The sequence below is a fragment of the Rhincodon typus genome, chromosome 29, assembly GCF_021869965.1.
Source record: "Rhincodon typus isolate 14 chromosome 29, sRhiTyp1.1, whole genome shotgun sequence".
In the NCBI taxonomy this organism is placed as follows: domain Eukaryota; kingdom Metazoa; phylum Chordata; class Chondrichthyes; order Orectolobiformes; family Rhincodontidae; genus Rhincodon; species Rhincodon typus.
The window spans coordinates 39,425,998-39,450,383 of NC_063360.1; the positions used below are offsets into that span (position 1 = coordinate 39,425,998).

A 24,386-nucleotide genomic window follows, 5' to 3' on the forward strand; every position below is an offset into this window, starting at 1 on the left:
CCTTGTCTTCGCACTTATTTAAAACCTATCACCTCAAACACTTTTCAGTTTTAACAATGCGTCAAACTAAAACATTAACTTTGTTCCTTGCTCCACAGAGGTTGCCAGACCTGCTTAGTATTTCCAGTCTTTTCTGTCTTGCTTCACTTGATCTTTCACATAATCATTCCTTGGATTCATTAATCAACATTGTAAACACATTAAGCCCTGCATTTTTTAAATTCCCTTGTCTTATCCAAAAAATTCTGTATTCAGAAAGTGGACTGCCAATCCCGCCCTTCTCTATATTCCTTTGAATGCATTGCTCCATTAACAGCAGATTATAATGCAAGAAAAAGCTGCTGCCGTATCATGTACTGGTGCAGCAAGACTTTATACCAGTGAGTAGGATTTATACTGGAGAATAGAGATCAGGAATGATTGTAGCAGAATGGCAGGGGTTAACATAGTGAAATGGCATGACTGGAACATGGGGATCCTGCTCTCTCTCTCTCTCTATTGCTTCAGTAGTGTCTCTCAACTCCAAACAGTCCATACGGTTTCAATGTGACATTCCATTTTCCCATTGGTTATTCTCAGAATGTGATCTGCAGAGATGCAAATCACAGGAGATTATAATTTGGCCCACTGTGTCAATGTCATATATGCAAAGTTCTTGCACCAACTATGACTCTTGCTCCATGATTGTATAATGAGCAGCTGGGATAGGAAGTATGAGGAAAGGCTTCCTCCAATGGAGCTGAGCGCTACTCACCGGTTAGAATGATGTTGGGGATATTTCCGTGATTGGTGTAACTGAGCTGTGAATCCTGCAGACTTCCATGGCTCCCTGTCAGCCCCATCATTGCCGCCTGTGAGTAGTTCAAAGTGGAGATTTGGCTGTACAAGCTGTTGGTGCTGTTCGGGCTCTCAATCATATTGAATTGTTCAAGCTATAATAAAGAATTTAACAGTTAGAAATTTGCTCAGAATCAATTTTCTGGGGCAGCAGTCCCAATCTCCTGGGTGGGGACATTCCCTAGTCCTGGAATGTGTGAGAGAGAGAGAGAGAGAGAAAAAGCAAACCATACCCATGACAACAGCCCTTGTGGTCTCAGACTGCCCACCTTGGGCCTGGGTAACTCTTGCTTCAGATCAATCCGGCATTAGCAAGATTATAACAGCGAAACACACCCATACGTCATACACTGAAGTTCGGTGGTAACTAATGACAACATTAAATGAAATAAATAAATGTGAACACAAAACAAAATTGAAGGATTAAATACTAATGAAGAGAAAGACGTGTTGCTGAAGTTTTTATCTTACACTCATCAGGATAAATGCAAGAATGTCAAATTATAAACAATCACAACAATTTATACCAAAGAAGAGAAAAAGTCCAGATTAATAGGCAAATTGATTCTGATTTGCTAAAATGATGGCAATGGAGAAAGCAATGGGGAATAATAGGCTCCCTGAGCTCTCGGGCAAGTAAAAAAGAAGGCACATGGTTTAACGTATTCCTTTTATTTGCACAGAATATGTTCTAGCATACAAGTATGTGATGCTTGAAGGGCGAATGAGCCACATTGAGTGATTATGTTAATTTGATTGTGAAGGAAACCATTAGTGCATTCAGTTCTTCATTCTGTGCCTACAAATCGCAGAATCACATGTGGTATAGACATTTTGAGTTTTGTGCTTATGCTTATGGTCCATGCTGTGCCTTACAAATATGCTGTTTGATTTGATCAGAACATTTTTTTGTGTTAAAGGCAGCATCCGTTAGTGGAAAGCACCAGTCATGTCACACTAATAGCTGCGTGACAACCAATTTAACATAATCAGTGATGCTTGTAATGTAAAACAAACAGAGAAAATACTGGAGATATTCAGGTCTGCAGAGAGAAACAGAGTTAATGTTTTGAGTCCGAATGACTGTTCTGATGGACGGTCACATCAGACAAAATGTTAACTTTCTCTCTACAGATGCTGCCAGACCTGCTGAGTTTCTCCAGGATTTTCTGTGCTTTTTTTCATTATTTCCACCATTTGCAGATTTTTGCTTTTATTTAAACTCACATTCATCCATTCTCTCCACTACTGATGCTCAGTAGCAGCAGTGTGTGCTATCTACAAGATGCACTGCAAAGATCCGTAGACAGCCCAAGACCACTTCCAACTAGATGGAGAAGGGCAGCAGATACATGGGAACAACATCATGTGGTGGGCAAAAAATGCTGCCCTAGCCAGCAATGTCGACGTCTTATGAGTGAATAAAAAAAGTAACAGAGCTTATTTATACTTACTATTTCATGTGCTGGACACCATACTCTTAAAAGGAATACATTCAAACCTAGAATTATTTTGAATTATTAGAAGTTATTGCTCCCACGGCTTTCTCCAATCAGCACCCATTTCTCCTTTAATATAAATTGTTCTGATTGTTTGAAATTTGGCATTCTTGCATTTATCCTGATGAGTGGAAGAGGACATACTTTGGCAACATGCTTCTCTTTTCAGTGATATTCAAACTGAAGGACAAAGCTAGAAAACAAAAGTTTCAAGCAATAAGTCAATTTTGTTTTCATTTGTGGGATGCGGGTGTTGCTGGTTGGCCAGCATTTCTTGCCCATTTCTAATTACCCTGGAGAAGGTGGTGGTGAGTTGCCTTCTTGAACTGCTGCAGTCCATGTGCTATGGGTTGACCCACAATGCCATTAGGGAAGAAGTTCCAGGATTTTGACCCAGAGACCCTGAAGGAATGGTGATAGATTTCCAAGACAGGATGGTAAATGGCTTGAAGGGGAACTTGCAGTGGGTGGTGTTCCCATGTATCTGCTGCCCTTGTCCTTCTAAATGCAAGTGGTTATGGGTTTGGGAGGTGCTGTATGAGGATCCTTGGTGAATTTCTGCAGTGTATCTTGTAGGCAGCACATACTGTTGCTACTGGATGTCAGTGGTGGAGGGAATGAATGCTTGTGGATATGGTTCCAATCAAGCAGATTGGATACATGGATGGTGTCAAGCTTCTTGAGTGTTGTTAGGGCTCTACCCATCCAGGCAAGTGGGGAATATTCCATCACACTCCTGATTTGTCCCTTGTAGATGGTGGACAGGCTTTGAGGAGTCAGGAAATGAGTTGCTCACTGCAGGTTTCTTAGCCTCGCACCTGCTGTTGTAGCCATTGTGTTTGTGTAGCAAATATAAATACAGGGTCTAACGAGTTGAGTTTCTGGTCAATGGCAACCCCCAGGATATTGACAGTGGGGGATTCAGTGATGGTAACATCATTGAATGTCAAGGGGTGGTGATTAGATTATCTCTTATTGGTGATGGTTGCAGCCTGGCATTTGTGTGGCATGAATGTTACTTGCCACTTGTCAGCGCAAGGTTAGTTATTGTCCAGATCTTGTTGCATTTTAACATGGGCTGCTTTGTATCTGAGGAGTCGCGAATGGTGCTGAACACTGCAATCATCAATGAACATCCCCATTTCCGACCTTATGATGGAGGGAAGGTCATTGATGAAGCAGCTGAAGATGGTTGGGCCCAGGACACTATCCTGAAGAACTCCTGCAGAGATGCCCTGGAGCTGAGATGACTGACCTCCAACAACCACGACCATCTTCCTCTGTGCCCGGTACTTCTCCCAATCAGCGAGAGTTTGCCCCCAATACCACTGATTTCAGTTGTGCTAGGGCTCTTTGATGGCACACGATGTCAAAGGCTGTCACTCTCACACTGCCTCTAGAATTCAGCTCTTTTGTCCATGTTTGAACCAAGGCTATAATAAGGTCAGGAGCTGAGTGGCCCTGGCGGAACCCAAACTGGGCATCACTGAGTAAGATGCCACTGAGCAGATGCTGCTTGATAGCACTGGCGATGATACCTTCATCACTTTACTGATGATCGAGAGTAGAATGTTGGGGCAGTAATTAGCCAGGGTGGATTTGTCCTGCTTTTTATGTACAGGACATATGTGGACAATTTCACACATTGTCAGGTGGCTGTCAGTGTTGTTACTGTACTGGAACAGCTTGGCTAGGGGAGCGGCAAGTTCTGGAGCACATGTCTTCAGTACTATTGCCAGAATGTTGTCAGGGTTCATAGCCTTTGCAGTATCCAGTGTCTCCAACCATTTCTTCATATCATGTGGATTGAACTGAGTTGGCATCTGTGATGCTGGGGACCACTGCAGGTGACCAAGATGGATCATCCACTCAGCACTTCTGGATGAAGATTGTTGCGAATACTTCAGCCTTATCTTTGGCACTACTGTGCTGTGCTCTTCCTATTTGTGGAGCCTCCTCCTCCAATGAGTTTAATTGTCTACCACCATTCACGACTGTATGTGGCAGGACTGCAGAGCTTAGATATGATCCATTGATTGTGGGATGGCCTAACTCAGTTGCTGCTTAGGCTGTTTTGAATGTAAGTAGTGCTACTTGGTAGCTTCACCAGGTTGACACCTCATTTTCAGCTATGTCTGATGCTGCTCTTGGCATGCCCTCCTGCATTCTCCATTGAACCAGGGCTGATCCCCTGGCTTGATGGTAATGGTTGAATGAGGGATACGCCAGGCCATGAGGTTACAGTTATGCTAGAATACAATTCTGCTGCTACCGATGGCCCAAAGTGCCTCATGGACACCCAGTCTTGAGTGGCTAGATCTGTGCAAAGTCTGTCCCATTTAGCATGGTGACAGTGCCATACAGCACGATGAAAGTTATTTTCAGTGTAAAAGCAGGACTTTGTCTCCACCAAGACTGTGTGGTGGTCATTCTCCCCGATACTGTCAGGTATGGATGTATCTGCAGCCAGCAGAATGTTAAGGATGAGCTTAAGTATGTTCTTCACTCCGTTGGTTCCTCACCACCAGCTGCAGACCCAGTCTAGCAGCTATGTCCTTTGCCCAGTCTAACAGTTTATGTTTGACCAGCTCGATCAGTAGTACTGCTGCTGAGCCATTGTTGGTGGTGGACATTGAAGTCCCCCACCTAGAGTACATTTTGTATCCTTACCATTCTCAGTGCTTCCTCCAAGTGTTGTTCAATGTGGAGGAGCACCGATTCATCAGCCACGGGAGAACGATATGTGGTAACGAGCAGGAGATTTCCTTCCCCATGTCTAACCTGAAGCCGTGAGACATCATGGGATCCAGTGTCAATACTGAGGACTCCCAGGGCAATTCCCTCCTGACTGTATACCACTGTGCCACCACCTCTGCTGGTCTGTCCTGCCGGTGGCATGGGGATGGTGATAGTGGTGTCTGGGGCATTGTAAGGTATGATTCCGTGAGTACGATTAGGTCAGGCTATTGCTTGACAAGTCTGTGAGACAGCTCTCCCAATTTTGGCACAAGCCCCCAGATATTGGTAAAGAGGGTCGACAGGACTGTTTCTATCATTGTCTTTTCTGGTGCCTAGGTCAATGACAGGTGGACTGTCTGGTTTCATTTCTTTGAGACTTTGTAGTGATTGATACAATCGAATAGCTTGCTAGGTCATTTCAGAGGGCAAGTGAGGTCAACCAGATTGCTGTGTGTCTGGAGTCACATGTTGGCCAGACCAGGTGAGGATGACAGATTTCCCTCCCTGAAGGACATTCGTGACCAGATGGATTTTTTTGACAATCAATGGTTTCATGATCAGTGGATTTTTAATTCCAGATTTTCTTACTGAATTCAAATCCACCATCTGCCGTGGTGGCATTCAAACCTGGATCCCCAGAATACTGGAGATAACAAGGTGTAGAGTTGGATGAACGCAGCAGGCCAAGCAGCATCAGAGAAGCACGAAAGCTGACGTTTCGGGCCTAGATCCTTCTTCAGAAATCATTTCTGAACCGAAATGTCAGCTTTCCTGCTCCTCTGATGCTGCTTGGCCTGCTGTGTTCATCCAGCTCTGCACTTGTTATCTCAGATTCTCCAGCATCTGCAGTTCCTACTATCCCCAGAATATTAGCCGAGTTTCTAGATTTATAGTCTAGTGATGATAATACCACTAGGCCATCACCTCCCAAATTTCTAAAACTTTGCAAATGACAAGTCGTTCATCTGACCTTCCTGTGGTGACAAGGAACTGGTGTGGGTCCTTACCTGATGAGACAGGGAGTTGGCTTGTCTGTTTGTGAGTTGCTGATCATAATAATCTCCAAAGACACTCCCAAGTATGGATGTCTGTCAAAAAGAGGGCAGAGAGTTTATCGCTTATGGATAAAACATTTAGTGTACATTGGTTTAATTAGTTTCTTCTGAATCTGCTTAATTTAATTGTCAATAATGTAATCTGTGGGCAACAGGCACTGTAAAGGAGATTCAGAACTCTTCTGCTCAACATTTAATGCTCTGTGCCTGGAAGACCAAGCACATCTTATCTACAACCAGTTTCAGGTCTCATCCACAGTGTAGTGAACAGTTCTTGGAAGTGGTCTATTGATTTACATCTTTTCCCCCTGTACATTTAAAATGCTGGATTGGAAAGAAACAGGAAAACAAATGTGATGGGAACTAATCTTTCATGTGAAGGTAAATGCCAACATGGATTAGACAGGGAAAGGCCTGATTCCATATTATAACTTCCATGTATTTCTACAATGCTGCATCAATCAGAAGCTCCCACTAACCTTCATGTCTCCCTGCCCAGGTCTGTTCTCTCCTCCTCCCTGACCAGCAAAAAGAATCACAGCAGAGTAATCTGTCGTAGTAGTTTTACAGTTTATTCCATTAGTATTAAAAGGTTATTGCTTATTGCTGATCCAATTTCCTTTGCTATTTGGATACAGAACTGGCTCAAAGGTAGAAGACAGAGGGTGGTGGTGTAGGGTTGCTTTTCAGATTGGAGCCCTGTGACCAGCAGTGTGCCACAAGGATTGGTACTGGGTCCACTGCTTTTCATCATTTATATAAAATGATTTAGATCTGAACATAGGAGGTATGGTTAGTAAGTTTGCAGATGACACCAAAAATGGAAATGTAGTGGACAGTGAAGTAAGTAACCTCAGAGTACAATGGGATCTTGATCAGATGTACCGATGGGCCTAGGGGTGGTAGATGGAGTTTAATTTCGATAAATATGATGTGTTGCATTTTGGAAAGGCAAGTCAGGGCAGGACTTGTACAGTTCAAGATCAGGTCCTAGTGAGCATTGCTGAACAAAGAGACCTTGGAGTGCAGGTTCATAATTTATTGAAAGTGAAATCATAGGTAGACAGGATGGTAAAGAAAGCGCTTGGCATGCTTGTGTTTAATGGTCAGTGAATTGAGTATAGGAGTTGGGAGGTCATGCTGCAGCTGTACAGTACATTAGTTAGGCCCCTATTGGAACACTGCATGCAATTCTGGTCTCCCTGCTATAGGAGGATGTTGTGAAATCTGAAAGGGTTCAGAAAAGATTAACAAGGGTGTTTCCAGGGTTGGAGGGTTTGAGCTACAGTGAGAGACTGAATACACTGGGTTTATTTCCCCTGGAGCATCGGAGGCTGAAGGGTGACGTTATAGAGGTTTATAAAATCATGAGGGGCATGTATAGGATAAATAGACAAGGTCTTTTTGCTGGAGTGGGCAAGTCCGAAACTAGAGGCCATAGGTTTAAGGTGAGAGGGGAAAGATTTAAAAGTGACCTAAGGGGCAACTGTGGTGAGAAATCAGAGTTAACGTTTCAGGTCGAGTGAGGAAGGGTCACTTGACCTGAAACGTTAACTCCGATTTCTCTCCACACATACTGCCATACCTGCTTAAGCTTTCCAGCAATTCCTATTTTTGTCTCTGAGTTACAACATCTTCAGTTTTCTTATGGTTTTTATGTAAGAGAAAGCTTTCATTTCTTTAAAAGATTTGTGGAACCTACAAACATATTGAAGAATGTATGAAAAGAACTTTTAAGCATTTTCATCAATTGCAAAAGGGATTAGCTGTAATTTAATAATAAGAAATTCACCAGTGTCAGCACAGTTTCATGAAGGGTAAGTCGTGCTTGACAAACTTGCTGGAGTTCTTGAGGATGTAACTTGCCAGGTGGATAATGGGGAACCGGTGGGTGTGTATATCTAGACTTCCAGAAGGCATTTTGACAAGGTGGTGCATAAAAGACTGATCCAGAAGGTTAGATCCTGGGGGTTAAGGGTAGAATATTGGCTTGGATAGAGGACTGGCTGATTGACAGAAAATAGAGGGTTGGGATAAATGATTTCTTCGCTGGACAGCGAACTGTAACCAATGGGGTGCGCAGGGTTCAGTTCTTGGACCTCAACTATTTGCACTCTACATAAATGATCTGCAAGCAGGGACAAAGTGTAACATAGCCAACATGACAGATTATACCAAAATAAATGGGAAAGCAGGCTGAGATTAAAGAGTTTACAGATGGATATTGATAGGCTGGGAGAATGGGCCAGAATCTGGCAGATGGAGTTTAATGTGGATAAGTGTGAGGTTGTCCATTTGGTTGGAGAAATAAAAGTGCAAATTATTATCTAAATGGAAATCAGATTCAAAGTGCGTCTGTGCAGAGGGATCTGGGTGCCCTTGTGCATGAATCACAGAAGGTGGATATGCAGGTGCAGCATATAATAAGGAAGGCAAAATGGAATCCTGTCATTTATTGCAAAAGTAAAGAACTGCTGTAACACTTATATCAGCCGTCGGTGAGACCAAACCTGGAGTATCGTGTCTAGTTTTGGTCTCTGTACTTTGGGAAGGATCTGGTGGCACTAGAAGCAGTTCAGAGGAGGTTCCCCAGATTGATTCCAGGGATGAAAGGGCTGTTAAATGAGGAGCAGTTGAATAGCTTGGGCTTGTACTTGCTGGAGTTCAGAAGAAGGAGGGGGGTGGTGGAACCGGTTGAATCTCATTGAAGTAGATAAAATGCCAAAGAGGATCAAAGGTCATAGATACAGAGTGAGAGGAGGTAGGTTTAAAACTGAGATGAGGAGAAACTATTTCGCAGAGGGTTGTGAATCTGTGGAAATCACTGCTCCCAGCTGCAGTGGAGGCAGAATTAATCAACAGATTCAAAAAAGATATAGATATGTTTCCGATGAAAAGCGGGATAAAGGGCTATGGGGAGCAGGCAGGAGAGCGGAGTTGAGACTGGGATAAGATCAGCTATGATCATACTAAATGGTGGAGCAGGCTCAAAGGGCTGAATTGCCTACTCCCGCTCCTAATTCCTATTTTCCGAAATGATAAAAATACTGGGAGCAGTACCAACAGGAAGGAAACTGAGAAAGAATCCACATGGCCGCAAGACACAAAGGAAAACTACAGCCAAGAGGGTGAAGGTGAACAGAGAACAGAGGCAGACACAAAGAGAAAGTACACAAACAGCAAAGGGGACGTAAAGAATTCCAATGAGGAGAACAAACAAGTCACTTGCAGGAGAAAGTCTGTTTTTTCTGTTACTGGAGTTCTTTGAAGCAATTGTGTATGGTGGATAAGAGGTGCTCAGACATAGTGTCCTTTGATTTCGAGAAGGTATAATAAGGTGCCACATCATTGATTATAGCAGAAAATAAAATAAACTCATAATGGAAGCGTTCCAATGGACTGGAGGGTAGCTAATGTAACCCCACTCTTTAAAAACGGAAGGAGAGAAAATGGGAAATTATAGGTCGGTTAGCTTGACGTCAGTGGTGGGGAAGAAATGCTGGAATCAATTCTTAAGGATGTAATAACTGAGCATTTGGAAAGTGGTGACAGAATTTTACTGAAGGGAAACTGTGCTTGACAAACAGGGCAGATCAGTAGTAGTTGTGTATTGGGACTTTCAAAAGGCTTTTGACAAGGTTCCACACAAGAGATTAGTAAGGAAATTAAAGCTTATGATATTGAAGGTAATGTATTAACATGGATAAAGAACTGGTTGGCAGACAGGAAGCAGAGAGTTGGAATAAGCAGGTCCTTTTCAGAGTGGCAGGCAGTGACGAGTGGGGTACCGCAGGGTTCAGTGCTGGGACCCCAGCTGTTCACAATATACATTAATGAATTGGATGAAGGAACTGAATGCCATATCTCCAAATTTACTAATGACACTAAGCTGGGTGACAGTGTATGCTGTGAGGAGGATGCTAAGAGGCTGCAGTGTGACTTGGACAGACTGGCTGAGTGGACAAACACTTGGCAAATGCAACATAATGTGGATAAGTGTGAGGTTATCCACTTTGGTGGCAAAAACAGAAAGGCAGATTATTATCTGAATTTTAGGAAAAGGTGAGGTGCAGTGAGACCTGGGTGTCATGGTGGAACAGTTGGTGAAGGTTAGCATGCAGATGCAGCAGGCAGTGAAGAAAGCTAATGGCATTCTGACCTTTATAGTGAGAGGATTTGAGTATCGGAGTAGGGATGTCTTGCTGCAGTTATACAGCGCCTTGGTGAGGCCACACCTTGAGTATTGTGTGCAGTTTTGGTCTCCCAGTCTGAGGAAGGACATTCTTGCTATTGAGAGAATCCAGCAAAGGTTCACCAGTCTGATTCCCGGGATGGCAGGACTGATATATGAGGAAAGACTGGATTGACTGGGCTTGTACTCACTGGAATTTAGAAGAATGAGGGGAATCTCATAGAAATATAAAATCCTAATGGGACAGGACAGGCTAGATGGGAGAAGAATGTTCCTGATGTTGGGAAAGTCCAGAACTAGCAGTCACAGTCTAAATATATGTGGCGAGCCATTCAGGACTGAGATGAGGAAGAATTTCTTTACTCAGAGAGTTGTGAACCTGAGGAATTCTCTCCCACATGAAGCCGTTGGGGCCAGTTCATTAGATATATTCAAGAGGGAACTGGACGTGGCCCTTGCGGCTAAAGAGATCAAAGGGTCTGGGGAGAGGGTGGGAATGGGACACTGTGATTGCATGATCAGCCATGATCATATCGAATGGTGGTGCAGGCTTGAAGGGCCGAATGGCCTACTCCTGCCCCTGTTTTCTATGTTTCTATATTAATATGGGGGAACACATTAGTGTGGAAGCTGGAAGATCGTGCTAGATGAGTTGGGAGAAAAAGTATCTCTTCTCGTTCACAGGATGTGGTCAACCCTGGCCAGATGAGCATTTATTGCCCACTCCTATTTGCCCAGAGGGTAGTCAAGAGTCAACCACATTGTGGTGGATCTGGAGTTACAGGCAGGACAAACCAAGTAATGACAGCAGTTTTCTTCCCCGAAGGACATTAGAGAACCAGATGGGCTTTTCCTGTCAATTGACAATTTCATGGTCAGCATTAGACTCTTAATTCCAGATTTTCATTGAATTCAAATTCCATCATCTGCCCTGGTGGGATTCAAACCCTTGTCCCCAGCACATTAGCCTGGGGCTCTGGATTAAGCAGTAATGCCACTGGGCATCACCATCCCCGTGAGAATGCATAAATGGGTCTTACTGATTTTCTGGATGTGATGAATGGAGTTCAAGATCAATGTCGGAGCCTCAACTTTTTACAATTCACATCAATGACTTTTATGAGGGAAGCAAATCTGCAGGTGCCAAGACAGGCAGGTAAATGTGTTGTGGAGGAGACAAAAGAAGATTGCAGACAAATAACCTGACCGTAAAGCATCAAGTAAGAATGATTATGCTACAACAGAATTTCACATTAAGTTTTAATGTGAGAAACCTGGGTCTGAAATTAGAATACTTAAAGTAAATGGATGCAATTACAAGAATATGAAGTCAGAGTTGGCTAGAGTGCAATAGAAAAGTAGGTTAACCATTAATATAGTAAAGAAGCAATGGCAGATATGCAAGGAGATAATTTATAACTTTCACCAATTAATATCCTATTAAGAAAGATAGACTTATGAGAAGGATACATCATTTATAGCTAAGGATGGTAAATCATATCAAGTTGAAAGAAAAGCCTTGTGAAGATTATTGACTGACCAGAAGATTGGGAATGTTTAAAAAAAAAAGTGAAGAATGACTATAGCACTAATAAAAAAAAGGGAGAAATTGAAATCTGAGAGAAATCCAACAAGTAGTATCAGTTCAGGCAGTAAATGCTTTTGCAAGTGTATAGAAAAGGAGAAGTAATAATCCGTTCAACAGACAATAAGACTGGGGAATTAATAAGGTAAAACCAGGAAAAGCCAGACGTTGAACCATTTTTTAAAATTTGTCTTCTCAGGAGAAAGCAAAAGGGTGGGAGACAGTGTTCTCTCTAATTTTGTTCTTGTTTGCATAGACATCTGTGCAACAGTGACTTCTAGAACTGAAAGTCATTGCTGTGATCTACGTTGACAGTTATGTGCAGAACGTCTAGAGTGTCTGTGCCTCGAGGGAACTTTGGAAGGAGGTACTTAAAATGATCACGATCATTAGAAAAAAGTATGAGGAAATCTAACGGAATGCGAGGTTTACAAGAACTCTGGACCTTAAGGCCTGCATCTCAAGGTCATAAAGGAAATGATTAGTGAAGGTAAGGTGAACTTGTGATAATACTAAAGAAACGACTGGCGATGGACTAACCTGAGAGTCACCACGCCTCAGGCAAGGTCAAGATTGAGAATGTGGGACCTTTATGGAAATGCTTACAAAAACAGTGGACATGATGATTGTATTCCTTTAAAATTCCTTAGGCCCTGAATAAGTCCCAGTGGATTAAAAAAAACTGTAAAGGTAACACCTCGATTGATAAGAACATGAGAAAGAGGGGCAGGAGTAGGCCATCTGACCCTCTGAGCCTGCTCCATCATTCAATATCATCATGGCCTATCTTTTCGTAGACTTAGCTCCACTAACCCACCCACTCACCATAAACCTTAGTACCTTTACTGTTCAAAAATCTATCCATCTTTGCCTTAAAAACTGCTTCACTGGGCAGGGAATTCCACAAATTCACAACCCTTTGGGTGAATAAGTTCCTCCTCAACTCAGTCCTAAATCTGCTCCCCTTATTTTGAGGCTATGCCCCCTAGTTCCGGTTTCACTCACCAAAGGAAACATGCTTCTTTCTTATCTGTTCCCTTCATTATCTTATGAGTTTCTGTAAGATCCCGCTTCATTCTTCTTAATTCCAATGATTACAGTCCCAGTCTAGTCGATCTCTTCTCATATGCCAATCCTCATCTCTGGAATCAAACAAGTGAACCTCCTTTACACCCCCTCCAGTGCCAATACATCCTCTCTCAAGTATGGAGACAAAAACTGAACACAGCAGTCTAGGTGCTATGTACAGCTGCAGCAAAACCTCCCTATTTTTAAATTCTATCCTTTTAGCAATGAAGGAGAATATTGCAGTTGCCTTCTTAATTACCTGCTGCACTTGCAAACCAACTTTTTGTGATTCATGCACAAAGACATCCAGATCTCTCTGCAAAGCAGCATGCCGCAATTTATCACCATTTAAATAATAGTCCATTCTGCTGTTATTCCTACCAAAATAGATGACTTCACATTTACCAACATTCTACTCTGTCTGCCAGACCCTTGCCCACTCACTTAATATATCAATATCCCTCTACTTTGTGTCCTCTGCACACTTTGCTCTACCATTCATTTTAGTGTAATCTGCAAACTTTTGACACACTACACTTGGTTCCCAACTCTAAATCATCTGTAAATTGTAAACTATTGTGGTCCCATCACTGTTCCAGCACTGGAAGGAGACAAAAAAAAAGCAGGAACCTATAGGCCAGTTAGCTTAATGTCTAATCTTGGAAAAAATTCTGGAATCCATTATGAAGGCAGTAATACTGGGGCATTTGAAAATAATAAAACAATCAAGCACAGTCAGCATGATTTTGTGAAAAGGAAATCATGTTTGTCAAATTTATTGGCGTTATTGAGGAGTAACAAAGAACATAGGTACAGGGGCACCAGTAGATGTTGATGACTTCTAAAAGGTACCTGGTAAGATTCTACAAAGAATGTAATCACACAAAAAAGGAGTGCATTGCACTGGGAGTGATTTATTAACATAGAGATAGGGTTGGCTAACTAATGGAAAAAAGTCAGGATAAGTGACCTATTTGAACTTGGCAAACTGTAATCAATGGAGACACAAAACACCATAAGATATAGTAATTAAGCCATTAGGCTCATCGAGCTTGCTCTGCCATTCGATCACGCCTGATATGTTTCTCAACCTCAATGTCTTGCCTTCTCTCTGTAATTTTTGATCCCCTTACTAATCAAGGACCTATCTATCTCTGTCTTAAATACACTCAATGACGATCTCCAAAGCCTTCTGTGGCATTGAGTTCCACAGATTCATTATCCTCCAGTCGACGATCCACAAGAATCAGAGCTGGGGCCTCAATTATTTACAATCTATATCAATGACTTGGTTAAGGGACTTGACTGTATTGTAGTCAAATTTGGTGATGATACAAAGTTGGTGGGAAGGAAGTTAGGAAGAAGATTCAAAGAGTCTCCAAAGTCATGAAGATGGATTAAGTGTTTTGATGGGCTAAAATTTTACAGAGTGAGTAAAATGGAGGGAAATATGTTGTTTTCCACTTTGGCAGGAACAGTTGAAGATTATTATTCGTATACAGCGGGGCTGCAGATTGCCGCAGCAAAGGGATTTGTTTGTCCATGTGCATGAATTGCAGGAAGTCAGCATGCACGGACAGCATTTAGTCCAGAAGGCAAAAGGAATGAGGCCTGTATATTAATAAGAGTTGAGCTTCTAAAGTAACAAAGTCTTGCTTCATCAGTATAGGGCATTATGAGACTACACTGAGTATTTTGAATGGTTTTGTTCTCCTTACTGAAAGGGGGATATACTTGCATTGAAAGCAGAGAAGATAGAACTTAGGAGCAACAGCAGGCTATTCAAGACCGCTATACCATTCAAGAGGATCATAGCTGATCTGGTTGTGGTCTCAAACTCCATTTTCCCATCTTATCCCATATCTCTTGACTATCAAAAACCTATCTTAGTCTGCCTTAGATAAATTCAAAGACTCAGCATCTTCTGCCTTGTGGGGAAGAGAATTCCACTTGCTAACAAACCTCTGACAGAAAGGTCACCATGTTATAAGAAGGATGAGATTACACTAAAAAGGTGCAGTGGGGAGTTACCCAGGGTGTGTCTGGGCTGGAAGGTCTGAGCTGTGAGGATTGATTGGTTCGGCTTGGGTTGACTTCCTTGGAGCAGCGAAGGTTGAAAGGGGAAAATAATAGAGGTGTGTAAGATTATGAAGGGCATAGATTGGGTAGGAAGACACTTTTTCCATTAGTAGAGGAGTTAGTAATAAGGGGCATAGATTTCAGGTAAAAGGTACCATGCTAAGAGGAGAAATGTTTACACGCAGTGGGAGTCAGGCACTCACTGCGTGAAATGGTGATTGAAACTTTTGGAGCATTTAAGCAGTATTTAGAGACTCACTTGCATTCTCATAGCCTCTAGGGACGAGGTCAAAAAAACTGGAAAATAGAACTGGTGTAGTTTGACTGGCACAGCATGATAGGCCAAATAGCCTCCTGTGTTGTAAACATCTATGAGTCTAGAAGAAAAATAATTCTCATTACCTCCACCTTAAAACATAAACCATTCTTTTCTTATACCATGTCTCTAGTTCTATGCTTGCTCACAGGGGAAATATCCTCCTGTTATCCACCCTATCCAGTCCTCTCAAAATCCTATACATTTCAATAACATCAGTCCTTATTCTTCTAAACTCTAGAATCCCCAGTGTGAAAACAGGTCATTGAGCCCAACAAGTCTACACCGACCCTCTGAAGAACATCCCACCCAGACCCATCCTCCTACCCTATCTCAGTAACTCTGTATCTCCTGTGGCTAATGCACCTAACCTACACATCCCTGAACACTATGGGCAATTTAGCATGGCCAAAACACTGAACTTGCACATTTTTGGACTGTAGGAGGAAACCAGAGCACCTGGCAGAAACCCATGCAGACATGGGGAGAATGCGCAAATTCTACACAGTCAGTCGCCCGAGGTTGTATTCAAATCCGGGTTCCTGGCGCTGTGAGGCAGCAGTACTGACCACTGAGTCACTGTGCACTCCAATGGATATAGACACAACCTACTCAACCTTTCTTTATGTAATAAACTTTATCTCAGATATGAATAGAGTGAACTGTTCTTACACAATTATATATTTTTCAAATGGGACGATCAAAACCGAACAGAGTATTCTAGACATGTTTTCACCAATGTCCAGTACAGCAGTAGTAAAACTTACCAACTTTTCTATTCTATTCCCCTTACAATAAATGCTGAAGTAGGGGAATGAGGGGTGTGGGTCCTTTTATTTTTTTTTAAAAGTTAGAGAATTCCAGAAAGAATATCAAGCCTACATGATTTGACTGGGTTAGGAATCATATACGCACTTAATAACAGCAGAAAAGGTAGTAGACAGATTATCACAGCTGGTAATCTTGAGATTTCACTATTGCCAATTTACTCATTTACTCATTCAACTTCATGTAAGTGGTATTTTGATAGTAACTCTCAAAGGGAACAGAGGCCCTATTCAATATGTATCTAACAGATACACGCTAACAGAGAAAACTTGTTTAAGGGAGGGACAGGACTGGCAGCTTAATGTTCCAGGATACAAATGTTTCAGGTGGGATAGAGAGGGGAATGTAAAAGAGGCAGGGGGTTTGCACTACTTGTTAAGGAGAATATCCAAGCTGTACTGCAGGAGGACACCTCAGATGGCTCATACAGCGAGGCAATATGGGTAGAGCTCAGGAACAGGAAGGGTGCAATTACAATGTTTAGGGTTTACTATAGGCCTCCCAACAGCCAGTGGGAGATAGAAGAACAGATATGTAGGCAGATTTTGGCAAGATATAAAAGTAACAGGGTTGTTGTCGCGAGTGATTTTAACTTCCCATATATTGACTGGGATTCACTTAGTGCTTGGGGCGCAGGTGGGACAGAATTTGTATGGAGCATCCAGGAGGGCTTCCTGAAACAGTATGTAGATGGTCCAACTCGGAAAGGGGTCATACTGGCCAGGTGGTCGATGTCTTAGTACGGGAGCAGCTCAGGAACAGTGATCACAATTCAGTCAGCTTTAAGGTACTGATGGATAAAGATAAGTGTAGTTGTCAGGCGAAGGTGCTAAACTGGGGGAAGTCTAATTCCAACAATATTAGGCAGCAACTGAAGAATGTAGATTGGAGGCAGATGTTTGTGAGCAAATCAACATCTGGTATATGGGAGGCTTTCAAGTGTAAGTTGCTGAGAACTCAGGACCGGCACGTTCCTGTAAGGATGAAGGATAAGTTTCAGGGGCGGCACGTTGGCTCAGTGGTCAGTACTGCTGCCTCAAAGCACCAGGGACCCAGGTTCAATTCCACCCTCGGGCGACTGTCTGTGTGTAGTTTGCACATTCTCCCCATGTCTGCGTGGGTTTCCTCCAGGTGCTCCGGTTTCCCCCCACAGTCCAAAGATGTGCACGCTAGGTGGATTGGCCATGCTAAACTGCCCATGGTGTTCAGGTATAGATTAGGTTATAGGGGGATAGGTTTGGGTGGGTGCTCTGAGGGTCAGTGTGGACTTGTTGGGCCGAAGGGCCTGTTTTCCACACTGTAGGGATTCTATGATCTATGGCAAGTTTTGGGAACCTTGGATAAAGAGAGATATTGTGAGCCCAGTCAAAAAGAAAAAGGCAGTGTTTGTCAAGGCCAGGAGGCTGGGAACACATGAAGCAAGGGTGGAATACAAACATAGTTGAAAGAAACTTAAGCAAGGAGTTAGAAGGCCTAAAAGGGGCCATGAAAAGTCATTGTCCAACAGGGTTAAGGAAAATCCCAAGGCTTCTTATACACATGTAAAGAGCAAGAGGGTAGCCAGGGAGAGGGTTGGCCCAATCAAGGACAGGGAAGGGAATTTATGTAGAGGAACTGGGCGAAGTATTAAATGAGTACTTTGCATCATTATTCACCACAGAGGAGGACTTGATGGATGAGGAGTCTGGGGAAGTGATTGTAGATAGTTTGGGTCATGTCGAGATCAAAAGGGAGGCTGTATTAGGGTCTTGAAAAACTTGAAGGTCGACAGGTCCCCAGGGCCTGATGGGATATACCCCTGAATACTAGAAGAGGCAAGGGAGGAAATTACTGGGGCCTTGAGAGAAACCTTTGCATCCTCACTGGCTACAGGAGGGAGGCCCAGAGGACTGGAGAATAGCCAATGTTGTTCCTTTGTTTAAGAAAGGTGGCAAGGATAATCCAGCTAATTACAGGCCGGTGGGCCTTACGTCAGTGGTAGGGAAATTACTGGAGAGGATTCTTTGAGACAGGATTTACTCCCACTTTCTTACTTGAGAAAGGATGTATTGGCACTGGAGGGGGTGCAAAGGAGGTTCACTAGGTTGATTCTGGAGTTGAGGGGGTTGGCTTATGAGGAGGGACTGAGTAGATTGGGATTATATTCATTGGAATTCAGAAGATTGAGGGGGGATCTTATAGAAACATACAAAATTATGAAGGGAATAGATAAGATAGAAGTAGAGAGATGTTTCCACTAGCAGGTGAAGCTAGGACAAGAGGGCATAGCCTCAAGATTAGAGGGAGCAGATTTAGGACTGAACTGAGAAGGAATTTCTTCACCCAGAGGGTTGTTAATCTATGGAATTCCTTGCCCAGTGAAGTAGTTGACGCTACTTCAGTAAACGTTTTTAAAGTAAAGGTAGATTTTTTTTGAACAATAAAGGAATTAAGGGTTACGGTGAGAACGCGGGTAAGTGGATCTGAGTCCACGAAAAGATCAGCCATGATCTTATTGAATGGCGGAGCAGGCTCGAAGGGCCAGACGGCCTACTCCTGCTCCTAGTTCTTATGTTCTTAAGTGGGTGTAATAGTGACAGGTAACATGGTTTTATGAAGGGGAGGTGGTGTCTCACTAACTTGATTGAGTTTTTTGAGGAAGTGACAAAGTTGATTGATGAGGGTAGGGCAGTGGATGTTGTCTACATAGACTTCAGCAAGGCCTTTGGCAAGGTGCCTCATGGCAGGCTGATACAGAAGGTAAAGTCACACAGGGTCAGAGCTGAGCTTGCAAGGTGGATTAAAAACTGGCTCGGTCAGAGAAGACAGAGGGTAGCAGTGGAAGGGTGTGTTTCTGAATGGAGAGCTGTGACTGTGTTCCTCAGGGATCAGTGTTGGGACCTTTGCTATTTCTAATATATATAAATGATTTGGAGGAAAATGTAACTGGTTTGATTAGTAAGTTTGTGGATGACACAAAGGTTGGTGGAATTGCGGATAGCAATGAGGACCGTCAGAGGATACAGCAAGATACAGATTGGTTGGTGACTTGGGCAGAGAGATGGCAGATGGACTTTAATCCGGAGAAATGTGAGGTAATGCATTTCCAAAGATCTAATCCAGATGGAAGGTGGAAAAGGTCGTCAACAAGGCACATGGCATGCTTGCCTTCATCGGCCGGGGCACTGAGTTTAAAAATTGGCAGGTAATGTTGCAGTTTTATAGAACCTTAGTTAGGCTGTATTTAGAATATTATGTTCAATTCTGGTTGCCACGCTACCAGAAGGATGTGGTGGCTTTGAAGAGGGTACAGGAAAGATTTACCAGGATGTTGCCTGGTATGGAGGGCATGAAATATGAGGAGAGGTTGGAGAAACTTGGGTTGTTCTCACTGTAATGACGGAGATTGAGGGGTGACCTGATAGAGGTCTACAAGATTATGAAGGGCATGGACAGAGTGGACAGTCAGAAGCTTTTTCCCAGGATGGAAGAGTCAGTTACTAGGGGCATAGGTTTAAGGTGCGAGGGGCAAAGTTTAAAGGCGATGTATGAAGTAGGTTTTTTTTTTACACAGAGGGTGGTGGGTGCCTGGAACTTGCTGCTGGGGGAGGTAGTGGAAGCAGATATGATAGCGACTTTTAAAGGGCGTCTTGACAAATGCATGAACAGGATGGGAATACAGGAATACGGTCCCCGGAAGGGTAGGGGGTTTTAGTTGTGACGGGCAACGTGTTGGTGCAGAGGGCCAAAGGGCCTGTTCCTGTGCTGTAATTTTTCTTTGTTCTTTGTTATGTCATGCAAGCTATTTAAGTCCCAGGAGACGGTTGCTGAGGGTTGATTCATATTATAATCTTTCATAGTTTCGGGTGACACAGTGGCTAGGATGGTATCATTCTGAATAGATTACAAAATTAACACATACTCAAGGATAGCCTCTGATGTAGACACAGGGTCCGGACCCTATTAACAGCATAGGGCCGGGAAAGGTTAAAACTGTGAAAAGGCAGTAATGGGGTGGAAGGGACGTTTTAATTTAGTATACCTTTAACAGCGAAATGTATTGCAAGGTCTCAGTTTTATGAATGTATGAATGAAATGCGATAATAGTAAACATAGTATGCTAGTGAGTGGTTAGTAAAGTTATGAATGAATGTGTGTGAGATAGTGGTAATAGAGTGTGCTTGTGGGTAAATTAGTAAAGAGGACCTTTAGTACAAAAGTAAAGAGACTTATGATATAGTGTCTCACAAAAACTAGAATAGAATATTTTAAGGCGATTAACTCTGCATTACTAAAAGCATGCCACCCAGACCACTGAAGCCTTGTTAATTGCTAACCGATATGAGTAAGCAAGGCAGAACCTTTGCAGACACCACTGGACATTCAGAGGCAAAGGTTACAAGATAAGCAAGTGACCACATAAGCGAAAGGGCACCGTGTGTTTGAATCTGACCAGTAAACATGTAATACACATGATGCAATCAACATGGCTAGTTATTTGAATTATGAATTTGATGTAATTTATTTACGGATCTGATGTAACTGACTGCCTAGTCAATCAACTTACAGACTTGATGTAGTTACTGCTTAGTTAATGGACTTATAGACTTGATCTAATCAACTGCATCGTAACTATGTAATTCTACAAACTGTTACTACGTAATTCTACAAACTGTTACTATGTAAAAAAAGTAGTGTTGTGCAGGTATTCTGTAGAGTGAGTTCGACTGTCCTGCAGTGCTTACACTCCATTTGCTTCCTAATCATTTGCTGTAGCTATACACTAATAATGATGTATCAGGACACCCAGATAGCTCTATAAAAACCAAAAGAACTGCGGATGCTGTAAATAAGGAACAAAAACAAAGTTGCTGGAAAAGCTCAGCAGGTCTGGCAGCATCTGTGGAGGAGAAAACAGAGTTAATGTAACAGAGTTAAAGCTACAGACTTGAAATCTTGGTGATATCATCATCTCTGGGATCATTCAGTAAATTCGGGTTGTTTGGTTTATGGTACACAGTAATCATAACTATGTCTGCCATCTTCAAAGATCTATGCATAATAAACCTCTAGGCCACTGCAAAGTTTTCAGAACAGTGCATTTAAGGCTATTTTACCTCTCCCTGTCCCTTTTGCCAAAATACTTCACCTTGTACTTCTTTATGTTAAATATCATGTCACTTGACTAGCCATCCTGATAAATTATTTGACACTCTGCATCAAATAGGCTAAGGTGCAGAAGGAGGTAATTCTTTGTGAGGCAAACCAGTGATATCCAAAATTATTACTACCTATAGCTAAATCTGAATTTACAGTAATAGCAATAGCATTTGCAACTTCTTTTTATGTGACAAACAAAATGGATGCCAGCATTATTCCTTATGATTACTCACAGTGGGTGCTGCCCTCAGCATTACTCAGGGGCAGCACAATCTGACCACAAATACTTCCCAAACTGCCCAGGGAAAATTCACTCACAGAGGCAAACAGAAAAAAAGTCACCCCATAAGTAGAATGAAAGAAAATGGTGAGTAGGCTCAGTATGAACCTATTAGCAGCAAAACAGTTTGTGTATGGAGGAACAGCAGTTACCCGCTAAATGTGCTGTCACTATCAGCGTGAAGGGAGTGAATTTGAAGGTGATGGATGTGGACCAATCAAATAGGCTGAGGTGATCCAGTCTTACTCAACGTGAAATGTCTAGGGAGGCAAATGGTATCGGTGGAAAGGACCAAGACATATCAAGGTTTGAAGATGATGGCTAAATACTGAAATGGTGAAAATGTACCTACTAAGGTCTCTGACAATGCAGAATCAATGGAGCCATCAAGTGAGGTGGTGAGGGAGCAGAGCTGGGTATCATCTGTTAATGTGGAAGCTGGTCCCATGTGCCCAGATGCTGTCAACAAGAGGCAGCGTGTAGACTGCTATGGCAGGTGTGTGGGGAGAGGAGGCATTAAGAGGGATGTGGGCTAGAAGAGCTTGCAAAGCGTGTTGGGGAAAAGCAAGCTATAAGACAGTTGGAAAGAGAAATGGCAGCTACAGAAAGAGTGGTTGCAAGGATAGGTGGGAGGGGAAAGGGATGTTTCAAGGGAGAGAGAACAGATTTAAACTTGTCACTGAAGGAAAACTTAGCTAACTGGTTTCTAAAGAAACTTTAAATTACTGAGATAATGAAATCCTTGCATATTTATGTGGACGCTCTAGTTCAAGGCTACATAACTTCATTTCTTTTACAAAGCGGACCCTAATGAAATGAACAGTCTCACCTATAAATTTAATATGAAACAAAAACAGAAATTGCTGGAAAAGTTCAGGTCTGGCAGCACTGGTGGAGAGAAATCAGAGTTAACGTTTCGGGTTGAGTGACCCTTCCTCAGAACTCACTTGTGTCACTCAACCCGAAACATTAACTCTTATTTTCCCTATACAGATGTTGCCAGGCCTGCTGAGCTTTTCCAGCAATTTCTGTTTTTGTTTCTGATTTACAGCATCCACCATTCTTTTGGTTTAAATTTAAATATGAGATTGACATCAGAGGTGCAGTAAATAGATTTATAACTGCCTGGTTAAAAAATTCCAACTTTGCGCATGTGCAGAAGAAAATATTCACTGTGACCTCATTAGTCTGTGTAAGTTGTGATATGGTGATGGTTTTTGTTTGTTGATGTTTGAGTTATTCTGAAAAACAAATTAACTTACGCCTGTGTCTGGTACCACCTTAAATCATGTTGGGTAGGAAGTTAATCCTTCCTTTGGATATTGTGGTATTTCTGTCTAATGGAGAGTGGATCATTTTGAGGATACTGATGTACTTTAGTTCTGCAACTGTGCAAGTCCAAATATCCCACAGGATAAGAGAAATATAGACAATACTCCACCACCTAATAAATAAATTAGCGAGAATGATAAAAGTTCAGAAAACTAGAAAGCAGCATCCTAAACCAAAAAGTAGCCCTTGCAAATGAAAAAGTAGCCATTAAGAAAATCACAGCGAATCCCTTAAAAAGGTAAAATTATTTTTACACCAGCTCAAACTAGGTGCTGATCCTTGCTATTACTCATGGTATAGGTTTAAGGTGAAAGGACAAAGATTTAAAAAAGGTCCTAAGGGGCAGCTTTTTCACGCAGAGGGTGGTACGTGTATGGAACGAGCTGCCAGAGGAAGTGTTGGAGGCTGGTACAATTACAACATTTAAAAGGCATTTGGATGGGTGTATGAATAGGAATGGTTTAGAGGCATATGGGCCAATTGCTGGCATATAGGACTAGATTAACATAAACCATCTAGTCAGTATGGATGAGTTGGACCAAAGGGTCTGTTTCTGTGCTATACTTCTCCATGATTCTATGCTGACCCTCTATGCCAGCTTCCTGAGGACCAATCAGTCAGTCCATCTCCTTTGCCCTGCAAGTCTCTCTCCTTTAAATGCCAATAATTTAAATTATAGAAAGGTTATGGCACAGAAAGAGGTCAGTCAGCCCATCATGTCTGTATCAGCCAAGTAAACTTAGGCACCCACTCTATTCCCACTCTCCATAACCTGCTCCATAGGCTTTACAGTTACAGCGTTCCAGGTGCAAATTCAGGTTCCTTTTAAATGAGTTGAGAGTTTCTGCATCAACCACCAACTGGACAGAGAATTCCAGGTACCCATCACCCTCTGGATGAAAACATTTTTCTCATGTTCTCTTGAATCCTTCTACTTTGAATCTGTGTCCCGTGGTAATTGACCTCTCTGGTAAGGGAAACAGGCCATGCCTGCCTACTCTATCCTTAAATCACCACACAGCCTACTCTGTTCTCAGAAAACCGTTCCTAAGCCTATCTTTCTCTTATAGCCTCAATTTTCAAGTTTCAGTGACATGCTTGTAAATTTCCTCTGTACCGTCTCATGAGCATTCAAGCGTTTACTGTTACGTGAGAGAGATTTCGCCTAAGTGAGACAGGCCAACTGACTACATCTGGGAACTTGATTCAAAGCAGGAGCTTGGTGCATCGGGGAAAAAGGTGCTTTAAGTAAGATTTACTGCAAGGGATAAGTCTCCACAATGAGAGATGAGTAAAAGAAATTAAAAGGAGTGGATCACGAGGTCTAGCTGCAGTGAGACCAACAATGGAGTGGCATCACAGGCCACAATACGATGCAAGTTGCAGAGATTGCAGTTGACTGGCTAATAGAATTGTTGAGTATTTCTACACTTTAGT

General features: G+C 42.5%; 1 protein-coding gene across 3 annotated transcripts in view; it reads right to left on the minus strand.

Annotated features, from left to right (window-relative positions):
- crtc1a (CREB regulated transcription coactivator 1a) overlaps positions 1-24,386 on the minus strand; it is a 143,141-nt gene that overhangs the window by 26,324 nt on the left and 92,431 nt on the right. For all 3 annotated transcript variants that reach the window (XM_048614031.1, XM_048614030.1, XM_048614029.1), the window contains 2 exons: positions 6,083-6,163; positions 755-932 (listed from right to left, as the gene is read on the minus strand). In XM_048614031.1, the coding sequence (XP_048469988.1) occupies positions 755-932; positions 6,083-6,163 (259 nt within the window). The remainder of the gene's footprint in view (positions 1-754; positions 933-6,082; positions 6,164-24,386) is intronic.